This window comes from Ambystoma mexicanum, chromosome 4p, assembly GCF_040938575.1.
Source record: "Ambystoma mexicanum isolate Mex_15411 chromosome 4p, UKY_AmexF1_1, whole genome shotgun sequence".
NCBI classification, from domain to species: domain Eukaryota; kingdom Metazoa; phylum Chordata; class Amphibia; order Caudata; family Ambystomatidae; genus Ambystoma; species Ambystoma mexicanum.
The window spans coordinates 56,632,229-56,647,288 of NC_090927.1; the positions used below are offsets into that span (position 1 = coordinate 56,632,229).

General features: G+C 45.8%; 1 protein-coding gene across 1 annotated transcript in view; it reads left to right on the forward strand.

The window, feature by feature from the left end:
- The window catches only part of LOC138452989 (ribonuclease inhibitor-like), a 295,852-nt gene that overhangs the window by 246,731 nt on the left and 34,061 nt on the right, over positions 1–15,060 (forward strand). Inside the window, exon 12 of the mRNA XM_069605375.1 lies at positions 13,276–13,446. Within this exon, the coding sequence (XP_069461476.1) occupies positions 13,276–13,446 (171 nt within the window). The remainder of the gene's footprint in view (positions 1–13,275; positions 13,447–15,060) is intronic.

The window sequence follows — 15,060 nt, forward strand, 5'->3', positions numbered from 1 at the left end:
TTTGACTTTTACAAGAAGTCATTTCGTAAGAAAAAGTAGAGAAGAAAATGAAGCGAGATAAAAGAAATGAAGAAGAGGCAGAAAACAGATGTAAAAGATCGTAACATTTTCCAAAAATAGATCTCTATTAGTTAATACTGGCTGGATTTGCAGTCTCTGTTGCCAATTTCAATGCGGCTTCTAGTATCCTAACTGCCGCCGTTGACCATTTTGTTTTTTCACCAGTGACCAGACGGCACCACCAGGTGTCCTCCTCACGAAGTGTGGCATCATACATTAAGGGTACCAAGAAAGCTTGCCTCAAGTGAGCTGTTTTAGCGCAATTCAATAGTAAATGTCTTGCGGTTTCCACCGATTCAGCCTCTGCACATAGTCTGCAGGTTTTTGGAAGTAGTTCGGAGCGGATAGCTCTGATTTCTTGAGTTGGCATTTGGTTTAGTCTCATTTTCATAAGTTATTTGCAGTCTCTTATTAGGGAATTTTATACAATAATTCAGTGGTAATCTCAACTTGTTTGTCGTTGGTGGTAGATGGCGTAATAGTTTGTTGGCCGTTGCTATTTCACAGGTATGAATCCATTCTTCTTGAGCTATTTTGGTTTTTATCTTTTCAGGATTTTGCAATAGATCGTCAAGCGTTGCTGGCCAAATCTGTAAACTTCTTTATGAGCTTCTGTTCCCACCTGTTCAAGGCTTTACAGCGTCCTTGGCTGAGTTCCTCCTGGATCATTTTGTAGATCGACAGTGTATCGGGCGCGATGATTTTCTGCAGGAGTCTCATCTGACTTTGTTCAACCGACGTTGCCAACAATAATAGACCTAGTTCACGTCTAATAGCTGAGATTGATGTTGATTTGGGAAGCCCCAATACAGCCTTCCAAAGACAACTTCCAATTTCGGCCATATAGTTTCCTGAATATTTAGGGCCACGTCCATTCTATAGATTACAGATGGTACAACTTTTTGTTTGTAAAATTGAATTGCAGGTAGTAGGGAACATTTCCTGTATTTGCGCTCCACTAGCCTTGTCTGGGCTGTCAATGATTTCATTTTACTCCATAGAGCCAGGTGCGTTGACTTTTCCGATCTTGTTGAGTCAATCATTATTCCCAAATATTTTATGTTGGTGACAGTCTCTATCTTCATGTTGTTCAGTAACCAGCTGCTGTTTCCTGTCATTTTTGGTCGATTTTTCCCCATGATCAAGATTTTGGATTTTGCAGTGTTGATCTCAAGATCGTTTTCGTGTATGCATTCGGCAAAGTTGGTTAATTGGCACTGGAGGCCTATTTGTGTTTGGTCCATCAGGATCAAGTCATCCGCGTAGAGGAATCTAGATATTGAGTTGTTGCCAACTTTAGGTGAAAACGATCTGACCGATGGTTGGTGTGTATTGAAAATCTCCTAAAAAGGCAATAAAGAGAGCCGGAGCAAGCGGACATCCTTGTTTCACACCGCGTTCTGACGTAAACTGGTCCGACAGCATACCTTGCCTGTTTAGACGGACTCTGATTTTTGTATCGGTGTGAAGTGCGATCACGGGCTCTAGGATTTCCAAAGGGCAATTCCAGCTGGTAAGTTTGGACCAAAGCTTTTGACGACTGATTTTGTCAAAAGCTTGCGACAAGTCTATGAATGCTATATATACTTTCGGCGCACCATTCTTTACATTTTCTTTTATGATATTCAAGATCATAATGTTGATACTGATGCTCGCGTTCTTGACGAAGCCCGTTTGTAGTTGATCTAGGCATGGTGATGTTCTTGCACATCTGTGGAATCTGGTTAAGAGAAGGGTGGCAAAGATTTTGCCCATGATGTCTAGGAAGGCTATGGGACGGTAATTGGCTGGGTTGTCTCTATTTCCCCTTTTGAATAAAGGGACTATCACTGCTTCAGTCCAAGTCTTTGGGATTTGTTTGGCGGCTTAGCATTGCTTGAAAAATGTTGTTATTAGGACCGACCATTCCTGTGAATGTTGCTTTAAATCTATATTGGTTAGGCCGTCAGGACCGGGGGCCCTTGATGTTTTCAGTTTCAAGATCGTAGACAAAATCTCCTTGTTCTATGAGATCTACCCAGGCGGTTCCTATAGGGAGTGTGAAGTTGGTTGCAGATAGAGGAAGAGATGCGAATTGAGTTGCAAAGAAGGTTGTACACGTCAATTCTGGTATGACGTTAGTCAGCTGGTTATTCGTCTCACTGTTATTCTTAATGAAGGCACAGAAATCTCTTGTATTTTTTGAAGTTAAGGTTTTGAGCATTTGCTCTGCATCATTTTGATACATAACAGCTTTGTGGTGTTTCAACCATGTTCTATATGAATTTGTTGCAGCATTTAAAATGTCTTTTTGCTCCACGTTATCAGATGTTCTAGCTATACGCCTTAATTTACTCAGTTCTCTTCTTTTCATGACTAGTTGGATGTCGTACTCGTGAACTCCATTTTCCTTTGTTGAGATTTGTTTACCTTGTTTTATCCTATGAATCAAGAAAAAGGGGCGGTAATTCAGCCTGGTATGCGGGTCCGTGATGTTGCTACTGTCTTCGTGGAATTTCTTTGTGATTTTGTTAATGTTTTCCGCCATTAGTTTGATTTGTGTTGGCTTGATTGACAACTCTATGTCAGCTGCGTATGCTTCTTTGGACACGGTTGTTGTTTCGAAGCTCATTGTCAGTAAGTTGTGATCACTGGCTTTCGTTCTCTAGACCTCAAAATAATCTACGAAAGTTAGAAGGGAGTGTGAGATGAAGACGTGGTCCAACGTCGCTGCAGTTTCAGCTCTTTCCCATGTAGGAAAAACAGGTAGCTGGCCTCGGGCTATTGCCACATTATGGAAGTTTCTGGTGTCCATGAGGTCTGACCATAGCACACCCCGTTTCGAGGATGCTGAAATAGGAGTAGTGAGGGAAGATTGATCACACTTAGCGTTTAGGTCCCCACAAATGATGATGTGGTCAGTTGCCATTTCAGTTGTACATTTGTCTAAGATTTCCGCGACAGAGTCACAGAAGTCGATGTTATTTGTTCTTTGCGGGTTCCAGTAGACGTTTATGATGGCTAAATTGGTTTTAGTTCTACCCCTTGAAGCCTCCTTTGGCTGGTGCCACTCCATTTGAAGTGCCAAGATGCCATAAGATTCAGCTACCTTCTTTTTGATGGAGATACCTAAGCCGAGCCGGACTGCGGTTAGGGGGCCTGACGATGGTCTGCCAAAAATGCCTTTCAACGCAGGGGAAATGTGGGTTTCGTATCCGTCGAGCACTGGTTTTTCCGTCAACCAGGTCTCCTGAAGACATATTATATCAAATAGGGCTAGATCTAATGTGTCTGGTATGGTCAAATGATCATGTCCCCTCGTTTCCAAGAGCACATTGTTGTTGCTTTTGTTAGATCCTCCAGCGGGAGTTTGGGTCGCTGGTTGAGAGGTGTCGTAGTTGCTCCTTTTCGTTGTTAATTTTGAGGATTTGGATTTAGCACATTTTTCAACCATCTCCATGGACCTGACGGCTCTCGTTTTTTAGTTTGCGCCTGTCCTGAACTTTGTTTTTGGTAGCGGGGTCATATCTATAGTTTTTCTCTGATCTTAAGTTTTTTCTTAGGTTTTCTTGGTGATGTGGTCTTGTATAGTTTGTACTCTCGTTTACCGGGTAGTATCTGGATTGAAATCTCCCACGGCGTACTCCGCCTTCCTCTTTGTAGGCCTCCCTTCTTTTGTTTTTGTTCAGATCTTCAGTTTTAGGTCGTATTCGGGACCCTTTTCGGCCATTTTACTTGAGGAAAGCATATTAGATGCAAGGGGTAATGACGATGGAATTTCTGCGAGGGCAAAACCCATTTGTTTCAAGACTGAGTTCACGTCTTCTTTTAGATCGTGGATCGCTGCGTTTTTAACGTGAAGGTACGCTTTTGCTCTTTTTTCTCTATGATAGGGCTCAATCAGTACGAAATGTGACGTGTTCAACGTTTTCAGGTTTGGGACTTTAGTTAGAATCAAGACCGTCTTCCTGTTTAAAACTATGAAGTTTGTCCCAGCTATCAGTTGTTACATCTTAAAAATTCAGATGGATCTTGTTTTTATGTCTTCTGTGGACCTAGGTCGTGCTGAGTCTTTGATCTGTTTTTTTTTTCGCGTCTCGGGAATGTTTTTGTGATACTCTGGAGTTTCCTTGTGGTTAGATTGTGTTCTATTAGATTTTATCTCAATCGATGCTCCACTCTCCACTTCCAGGACAACAGCTTCAAGTCGATGTGTTACTGATACGGTCGTGCCCAAGGTTGATTTCTTGTTTTCTTTATGAGAAACAATTTTGTCACCAGCGTTCGGCTTCAGAACTAGGCTTTGTTGAGTGTTATCAGGGGGTTCAATAACCCCTTCTTGGTCCAAATGGACCATTAAGTCCAGAAGTGAAGAGTTCACTAACGACTCTGCTTCACTGGAACGAGAGTTGTCTAGTTCAATTATCGTTTGCTCTGACTGCGATATGTTGCTAGAAACAAATCCATGAGACACTACTGAAGGTGTCGCTACTTTAGTTTGTGCTGTTACAGCTGAATTTGCAATTTTAAAAATTGTGGCGACTTTTGCTGACTCTTTATTTGTTTCGCTGTTTTGGAGTTTGAGGTCCGGCCGCAGAGTCTGTCCAATAGGAGCTTCATTTTCAGTTTCAATTTTTGACAGGCTTGTATCCAATGGAGGGGCAAATTCTGTTTGGGAGCTTGACTGATAATCTCGAGCAGTATTAGGGGAATTTCTGGTTCCGATTAGGGCTTCTAGTCGAGCAATTTTTAGTTCCCATTGTCTTTCTCGATGTTTTGTTGGCCTAAAGTTGTAATGAAGCCCTCCAAGAACGTTACTTTTGTATTAGTCATTGCTGTTAGGGTGAGCGAGTCCTTCATTGTATCGTTAATTGACTCATACAACCTTACAGCAAGTCCCACCGTGATAGCTGACATAATTGTTACAAGGTCCGGTGTCTTAACTGGAGTGTGTTTTGGTGGATTCACGAACATGTCACTAGACCTTCTATTTCTAGCCGGTGTCAAGGTATCTTTCGGCAGGTCGTTGTGAGATGGTGATCTCATTATTGGAAGCTCGACAAATTCGTTTTTGCCCAGTATGTATCGACATGGGTTGGGACAGTAGTGTATGGGTTTTGCTCCTTTGTTCAGTTCCATTAGTTGAAATGCTGTTAACTGACGGTATTAATAAGTCTTTTCCCAGTCCACACTTCTCGTATCGGTGTAGTGGGACATCTTCGTCGAGCAAGTTAAGTGAAACAGGAGCCAATCGCGATGGAAGTAAGTTGAAGTCGATGCTTCGCAGTTGACGGTCTCCCGGAACGTCTTCGCGTAGAGGATTAACCTGTGTAGTCGAGGCCCCTGCAGGAGCGTTATGACAGATGTCTTCTGTAGTTTTACTTTGTTTGGGAGCTGAACTTGCTTCTAGGACTGCATCTAAAATTTCTGCATCAGAAAGCTCTGCCTCTGCTTCCAATTTCCTCTTCATTTGTTTAGAAAAAAAGTCCTTCAAAGAGTGAGACATCAAGGGATTTGAGAAGTTGACTTTCCTGATTCTCCTTTGTTTGCTGTTGCTCAAGCTGATTTTTTTTGCTGGCAGCCTTGGTATATTGACTCACCCTGGTCCTTAAATGCCTTCTTCGTCAGGGCTCTTTTTTTGAATATTGCCATTGCTGTTTCTCTTTTTTGTGCATAGAGTTCACTGGCAGAGTCATTAGGTGTAGTGGGTAATGTTTCACCATCTTGGGCCATATCTCTATGCGCCTCCTCCATCTGACCCGGGGGCATTTAGCAGGTGATCTGTAGTTTTATTGGATGATGGGGGTTGCGAGAAGGCAAGAGGTGACACTTCTGTTCCTCCGTCGCAAGTGTCCTGCATTTTAGGGGTTGGTCTGGTGTGGATTTTCACTTGGGTGGTAGATCAAGGGGTTGGGTACTCCAAAGCGTCTTGCCCCACTGTTGGCATCGATCTGTTTTGAACAACATTAATTAACAGAACACCGTCGTCATCACGCACAGATGGAGAGCTTGTGAGACTCGTCGCTGATTGGTCGATCTACAGCCGGCAGGCTGGGGTCAGCCCCACGGCGTCCTTCGAATCCGCAGGGGACAGCCCCACTCGCCCCGGCGGCTTGCCGGTCGCATGCAGTCGACATTAGCGAGGTACGTTACTGACGGCTACAGAACCGCCCCTCCAGTCGTGCCCAACACCCCCACAGGTACATGTGGAACAAATGGGGACAGGGTGGCGTTGCATCAGGGAGGGAGGGTGTAGTGGGCGAAGAGACAAAGGCTTCCTCAGCGTTTACCTCCAAGTTTAGAGGCAACGCGCCACGCTGAATGGCGGCGCTTTCATCGCCAACGCCTTCTCCCACAGAGAGGCAGGCGACCGCAGAGTTGGAGATTGACGAGGCTGATGAAGCTGCGGTCGCCGCCTTTCTTTGCACTACGGAACTGGTATTATGGCTGGGTCCAAGTCCTTTCCGGTTCACCAATCGAGAATACTTGCTCCTCAGCACCCTGCCAGAGGGGCTTTTCAGCTGGGGCTGGTGAGCCGCGTTTTCAGTAATATAGTCTGTCGTTATGGGGAGTAACGGCGCTCCGGGATCTTCTTGCGGGTCCATGGCTCCTTTCCTCCGAGCCTCTGTGGACTGCTGTTGACTGCTCGCACCTCAGCGAGCCAACTCCACATGCCGCTCCGCGTGAATGCTGGGGGTTTTAACCACTAGCACTGTAGAAAGACTGCAGCAGGAAGAGAAGGTAGAGACTGCTGTTGACTGCTCGCACTTCAGCGAGCCAACTCCGCGTGCCGCTCCGCCTGAATGCTGGGGGTTTTAACCACTAGCACTGTAAAAAGACTGCAGCAGGAAGAGAAGGTAGAGACTGCTGTTGTCAAAAATAACACTTTTGCTTGGAAGTAGCTGAGCGGATAAAGGGGAAATAAAAAGTGTATCAATACGCAACCTCTGCACAAAACAAAGTTGTAACATACTTTTTTTAACTAAATATTAATTTAATTTGGGGAAATGTAGTGGCACCCTACAAACGGCGACAATGTGCAATGTCCATAATGGGGAAAAAAAATGCAACAGCACATAAACCTTGTAATTCATTAGGAAAAATATATATTTTTTTCCCAAAGTAAAAATGTAATGTCAATTCAGTATATAGTTGGGAAAAATACACCTACATGATGTGGACCGCCTCCATTGCGTTCGCTGCAGTCAGACAGTAGTGTATGTGGAAGAGTGCCTCTTCGGGAACTAATATTTCATGGTCGGTGCAAATGTTTTTGAAGCATAACCTTATCAAACTATGGCCCTCATTACGACCCTGGCGGAAATCGCGGTGCTAAATGCACCGCGGAGCACGGCGGAAAGCTGCCGATAGCGCCATGGAGGTTGGCGGATTTTCCGCCCCATGCCGACCTTGGCGGGGCGGTAAATCCCCATTCCCCATTTTACCCTTCCCCATTCCCATTTTTGCCCCATAGGGTATAATGGGAGTGGGGAAGGCGTTAATTACGCCACCGTAAACTACGGTGGCGTAATTAACAACAAGGTCCCGTAGCGCCATGGATTTCTCCGCCCGGAAAAACCAGGCGGAAAACGGCTCCATGGCGCTACGGGAACTCGTAGTAGGGCGGACGGGTCCGCCGCGAATAACGCTGGCGTAAACCCACTCCGCCAGGGTCGTAATGAGGGCCTATATGTTTTTCTAACTGTTACTCACTGCATTCTTTCTGCTCTTTCCCTGTACCTCAAGGTTAAAAAACAACTGACCCTTATGGGTGTCGACAAATATGCAGCCGTACTGAGCTCATATTGAAAACAGAAAATTAAGTGGCCTTCACTTCGAATGCAAATACATTCTCATTTTGCAGCAACATATCAGCGGCTATTCATGAGAACCGCTACTCCCGTACATGTGCGGAAGTGCTGTGTGTACGAAATAGTGCAGGTGGCTGCCTTAGATCTCAAACAGTAGGACGCCAGCCTGACTGCAGTAATGTTTATGTATTGTAAAATGGACGCAGTAAGTTCATTTCGTACAATGAGTGGCAAGTTTCACTGTACCGTATGACGGCGCTAACAAGAATACTTCAATGTTTGACTTTCTACTACCACGTCTCATTAACGCTCACCTTTCAAAATAGTGTTCCATAAATGTAACCAGTGCATTGGTGTCTTCTTCGTTTAGGTATGTTAGCGGCGATGTCCGCGCTCAACAGAAAACAAAGTAAACATGGCGGACGTATCGAAACATTAAGACGCACTTCACGCTGTGCCACAACCAATCGGTGAAAGCGCAACATGGTCGTGGGCAGCACGCCAGGAATAGCCAATTGCAATCTTCTCCACGGAGCGAACAGGGAAGTGTGACCGCGGAGCGGACATAGATATCACTAATTTTTATAGACATACTTTTTGATCGTTTTTAAGGAAACTACTGGATGGATTGTCACAAAATTTACAAAAGCACGCTTTCGCAACCGAGCCCATGCTACTGTCGCAAATTTGGTGCAAATCGGTCCAGCGGTTTGGCCTGTAGCCGTGCGCAAAGTTTTCCCCCATTCAGTCTATGGGAAAAAAAAGACGTTTTGGGACCCTCCCTATAACTTTGCCCCCCTGGACCAAACATCTCCAAACTTTTATACATATATCCCACCAGGAAAAACTTTGTGTGCTGAACATCGGGGCGCCTAGGACCTTTAACAGCTATGACAAGCCAGAGGGCCGTCCCCACCAAGAAGCTCTCATGCGGGTGCTCCGCCCAGTCTCTAGTCAACACCCATCACTTCGGCAGCGTTTCAAGGAAGTTGTGCACCGCCCCAGGATCTGTGAAGAAATGTGCTTGGCCTCCCTGCTGTACACGCAGTTTGGACGGGTACTGCATGGTGTACTGCAGACCCGGTCGAGGAGGGCCTGCATTGCTGCCAGGATCGAGAGGCAAGCCTTCTGAACAGACTGAGTGAAGTCCGGATAGAAAGAGATCCTGGCGTTCTGATAGGTGAGGTCCCCCAACTCTCGAGCTCAGCAGAGAATGGTATTTCCGGTCTCTATAGTTCAACAGATGAGCTATAATTGGGCGGGTGCTCTGGCCCGGCTTGGGGGGGCCTGCAACACGTGATGGGCCCGCTCAACCAGGAATTGTGTTGACAAAGAGGGCTCTTGCAGAACTTCCTTTATACACTATTCCATGAACACCTCCATATTTCGCTGCGGGACAGACTACAGCATACCCACCACCCGGATATTGTTCCTCTGGGATCTTGCCTCCAAATTTTCATTCTTATCCCTGATGGCTGAGACTTCCCTGTGGAGTGGGCGGATTGCTTGTGCCACTTCTCCACTAGTATCCTCCATGGACCCTAATCGGTGCTCCACCTCGGATATTCGTCCACTCTCCTTCTCAATGCGCTCTTGCATTTGGTCGAACTTATATGCCATCCCGCCCTATATCGCGTTAACCCCGACCGCATCTCTGCCAGCACCAGAACGAGCTCTGAAGTTGGAGTTCCTCACAGGAGCCTCACCTGTCTGTCCGGGGCTTCGCAGGGGGGCCGACATCTTCTCACACCCATTGGTTAGTCCTTCTTGGAGAAAGGCAAACAGCATTGCCTCTTGTTTCCCTTAGCCATATGGCTCCCCCTGCACTGTTCTGCTGGGCTCTTCCCAGTGAAGTTCTGTGCTTTCTTCACCTGAGCGGGAAATGTTCAATTGTCCTCGAGTCCAGTGCGTCCAGCCCCTAGTTCGCCCGGCTCCCCCGCCTTTAGTGAGAGAGTACCAAGGTGGAGCCACTGGAGAGAGGCCCGAAGTGGCTCTGCTAGCCCCTGAGCCCAGGGACCCCGTCATCACCATTCTTGTTGTTGTTTTTCTGCTCTGCTGTTCTGTTATTAATAATTGAGACCACTAACGCTAAAATCAGTATATGTCCTGAAGAAAGCGGGAAGTAATGAGATACCGCTGAAACTGGTAGACAACAGATCTAGGAGTGATGACCTATATCCCGTGTTCGATACAAACGGAAGTGGTAGACACGACACAGACATAGTAGCATTTTTTTAAGATGAGCAGCTCCAACAAGATTGATAGCTGTTTTTTGGTTTTAGAAATTCCTTGATTAGTAAAATCAAGGCTTTGAGTACTGTAAACCACACAGATCCCAGTAGATGACAATAAAGTAAAAATATCGACCTTGATGATGTGTGCAACAATTTACCAGACAGGAAAGTAGTGAGCAAGTATAGGGATAGACTTCACCTCCTTTTGTGTACCCTTGACAGGTGTAATATTAGTAAGCACTGAGGGCGTTCCCCTTACCTGTAGAGAGGGCCAATTAGCAAATATAGGGACATTTAGTTAGACATAGGGACTCAGAACATAGGATTAAGAGGTTCATAGCAATGCCTGTAAAATATCTATCCCATGCATGCACAAAAGCTAAAACTTTTGGCTTTGCCAATGTGTGTTGTTTATTTAGGTATTACAATGGTTCTCTTAAACGTTAATTACAGACTAGAACTGTTGCTACAAAGGCCTGAAGACTTAACCACTCACATGAGATTGAGAAAGACAGAGGGCCTCATCATGAGTTGGGCTGTAGCCCTTAAATGCGGTGGTAACGGTATTACCGCTGCATTTAAGGGCTAGCCCTATCACGAGTTGGGTGCTAAATCGGCTGTTTTACCTCCAGCTTTTTTCTGGAGGTGAAAATCCCTGTTTTCGGCGGTATTACAGCTGGCTGTATTAGCCCGCAGTATTAGCACCGAACATTTCCCATTGGATCCAATGGACCCAATCAGGAATGGGGATTTACCGTTAAGGCCAAACCCGTAATCCGGTGGTAACACCACCGGACCGGTCGGTGCTAGGGCTATTACAGTCGGCGGTATTACAGCCGGGAATACAGCCCAACTTGTGATGAGGCCCAGAGTGTTGAAGGGATGCCCTAAACACTTACACCATAAAAAAACACAACCCACTAGGGAAAAAGGTCTTGCAAGGATAAGAAGTTTCAATTATACAATATACAAAAAATAGGTGTGCCAGCAAAGAACTCTGCTGCTCAGGAATGTTCTGAGCAAAAAGGGTGCAAGCAAGAGCTTAAAAAGGGGTACATAGTCATCGGTATACAGTAAAAACATGCGCAGCTGGTTGGTGCGACCCTATGCATGGTCAGCCTACTCCATAGGGGATGCCATTCCATTGGACACAGCCCTGTCCATCTGTCTTCCATCACATGGGGTCAGCTGGGCTCATCGTCTCCAGGGAACCAAGGTGAAAAATACAATTAAATGTGTCATTCTAACAATGCTACTCTATAACTACACAGGGCACCTGGTATGATCATGGACTGGTACAGGGGGAGGCTCGAGGTCACTGTGACCCGCGCACATTTCACTCATCCCAGCTGCGTCATCCGGTGTCCAAAGCTTCCACCCTCGCTTTTGAACTATAATTCATCCCGCCCGCACCTCGCATTACAAATCATGCCATTGTAAAGTACAGCTTTACAAGGACCATTCTTTTAGATCTTTTATGGTTGTCTGGTTTATGGTCGGTGGCCTGGGGTCTGCAGGTATCTTGGAATTCAGGGGTCTTGGGACTCGGACAGTTGTAGGGGCTACAACGTGTAGTAAGCTGGGTGGGGGTCGGAGGTTTGCTCTGGCCTGGTTGTGATAACACATGCAACGAGGCACCTAGCACCGTCTCATGGCCTTTCTCGGGATAAACCTATTGGCAACAGTTTTAGAACAAAGGAGGGTTTCTGTGGAACTTTGAAACTACTCAGGTTTCTTCAACAGGTTTGCGGCCTGTCTCTACCGTGCTGCCATGCAGGCCATATGTTTCTGCCATATATACAAAATGGCACTTGTTTATATGCCAGCACTACGTCTAAACATCTACAATGTGCATAATATGTCCGTGCAGTGTTGCTTAGCACACCAAACCCTCGTCCCTGGCACATCACAGGTTTCTACATGGGATTTGCCTCACCCTAAAGCATCTAGTGGGGGTGGGATAGGTTAATTTCCTTCCCAACATTCCCCCCTTTCGTTACTTCTACAGTAACAAACTCCCCATACGCATACTCTCATTCTCCCTTTTCACTGCAGCCTCATACGGTGGACTTCCTTTCATTGGCAACCAGGCCCTGCATACTGGGGGATAGATTAATTTCCTTCCCAACAGTGTGCAAAAAGAGGGAGTGAGAATGAGAGCGATATAGAGAGAAAGGGAGAGAGAGATTGGGAGTAGCCCATCCTGTTGAGGAAACCCCACGTTTCCATTTGAGTTTGGCACCATTTGTTTACGCGTCCTTGATAACAGGGATTGGTATGGACTTCCTCCTTGATTCTGAGTGTCTGCTGCATCATAATACACAAAGATACCCCAATAGAAAAGCAAACGGTGATAGGGACAGATAGACGGTCACATACATTGGTAGACAGACCAATAGATAAACATAGATACCAATATAGAAAGAAAGGCAGGCACAAATGATGGCAGACCGATAGATTGAAACACCCAGGAATGCAGAGAGGCCTACAGCTAGACTGAAAATAGACAGATTATATTGATAGGATGAATTGAAAGAGACAGACATTCAGACACACAAATAGAGGAATATATACATAGCTGCAAATATAGACATGCATATAAAGAGACATAGATACATGAATAGAAATATAGACTAGAAACTGACCAAGTGGTGCTGTGTTGATTGCTACTGTAAGAAGCTCACTGCTTCCAGTCAAATCTGATTTCTTATCTGTTGTACATTCTTTTGTGATCAACAGAGCATTGTTCCTCCCTGTATATAAATATAAATGTATATAAATATATAAAATGTGCAGTCACTAACCCAATGTGTAAATATAAGAGTGTTGCTTGGGGGCTCTATTTTGCACTATGTGAAAGACCCGAAATACATAAATGAAAACCTACTGGAAAAGTACATAACTCTGAGTGCCTATAAAACAAGTTGCCCGTGCTGAGGTGGGACATTTCATTGGATGCATATCATTTGGATTTAGCAATTTATGCGTATCAATTTTCATACAGGTGGCCTGTGATGGTCCTTTCCCATGTAATGAGGGCCTCATATGTTAAACATTACGTTAGGAGCCATCTCTGAACCAGAGACTTCATGTCTGCTCTGGGTGGCACTCTGCATGTTGCCACCAGGCCCCTTCTCGGAGTGATGATAAGAAAGCGAGTTTGCAGAGATCTGATGTCTTTGTCTCCTTAGATTGTCCAGGTGCTCCTTCACAGCTGCCTGTTGCGGAAGTCTGGCCATGGCTCTGTCTGCAAACTCTTCCCTGACTGTCTTGGACCTTGGTGAGAACGAACTGGGTTGCCAGGGATTGATACTTCTCTCTGAAGCGCTCAAGCACCCTGGCTGCAGAGTGCGCACTCTGGGGTGAGTAACTCCTGGTTTCAAAGGTATGAACTTATAATGTCTGGGCTCCATCACCAAAAAGCAGCTGAAAGAGAAGGTATCCAACATGCATGCAACAGATTTCAAATGTGATTTTATGTTAAGAGTTCTTATTTTCACCATAAGGTATCATGGCGCTAGGATACTAAGGTCGGACCAACATATTCTAGAAGGGGAGAGTCTTTATGATGCAGAGATATTGCAGATGATTCTCTGTGCTCCACAGAGCAGTAGGTAGATTGTTCCAAAGAGGCAGCAGATGGCCTGAAATGTAAAAGGCGAAACTTCGCTTGCAGGTATTTGTTAGGAAAGAATTCATTTTATATGTAATTTTCCCTCCAGTTGTACACCCCCAAACTTTTTGCTGCTGTTTAAACACTTAGGGCCTCATTACATGGATGGCGGTAAGGGTTTACCGGTACCGGTATTTTACCGGTACCGGTAAATTCTTACCGCCTTACTACGAGGTCCCTTTGCGGGTTGGGGAATTTAACGCCTGCTTTTTGCAGGCGTTAAAAACCAACCCGCAAAGGGACCAGGGAGCTAATTACGGTACCGCAATTTGCGGTACCGTAATTAGCGCCTTCCCCATTCCCATAGAGCCCTATGGGGCAAAAATGGGAATGGGGAAGGGCAATGGTGGAAGGGGGAATTACCGCCCCGCCAACCTTGGAATAGGGCGGTAATTCCCCTTTCCACCAAGGCGGTGCCAGTATTTTACCGGCATGAACCATGGCGCTAATAGCACCATGTTTCACCGCCATCCATGTAATGAGGCCCTTAGTCTGACTTTGCCAGGGGCGCACAGACTTCTGTTGCACTCCTCTGGGCTTTCGCTCACTTTTTATGGGGAAACTGACTTGCCCTTAAGACAGTCAGTACAGGGAGACTTTGTTTCCCTTAGTCCTTTCCTCATGTTGCAACTTTTGTGCAACATGTAACAAGAGTGCAAGGTAACTTACAGTACAGTGCACTTGGGTCTCATAGTAATTTCCAAAGACCCTAGATACTCCTGTAGGACTTTTTGGGAGATGTGCAGATGTGTCATGGACAGGGTTGGTGGCAGCTTATCTTTTCATATAATTTTAACCCTTTCCTGCCATTTAAACCGTGTTAACCGCGTTTGGCACAAAGAGGTGGCCTGGCTCCAAAATAAGTTCTTTGTCCTGTCCTTTGGCCATCTTGCCTCTTTCGTTTCCCCAGGTTGAACCGACCCGGGTCAGTCCTTATTTGCTCATGCAGTTTCCCGTGAAACGCCAAGCTTTCGCAGACTTCTGCATGCCTTGTGTGTGTGCCTCCAGGATGTGGACGGGGTTGTCTGTCCCCAATACACATCCTGAGTGCCAGAGAGTATGGAGTGCTGTGAATGCCTAGGACCACCATGGTCCGTGATTGGTCCACATATGGAGTGTGTGTTTGTGAGCAGATCTCCCACTGCGTCCTCTCCGTTTTGGCGCGAAGGGAACTTTGGATAAGAGGAGGCCAAAAACACCCATACCATGTCGATCTCTGGAGTTCTCACTGAACGAAGGATAGGATCCAAGTACCCTGAAACTAAGAAGCCGAGTCGAGGAACCGCTGGTGAACCGCTGGAAG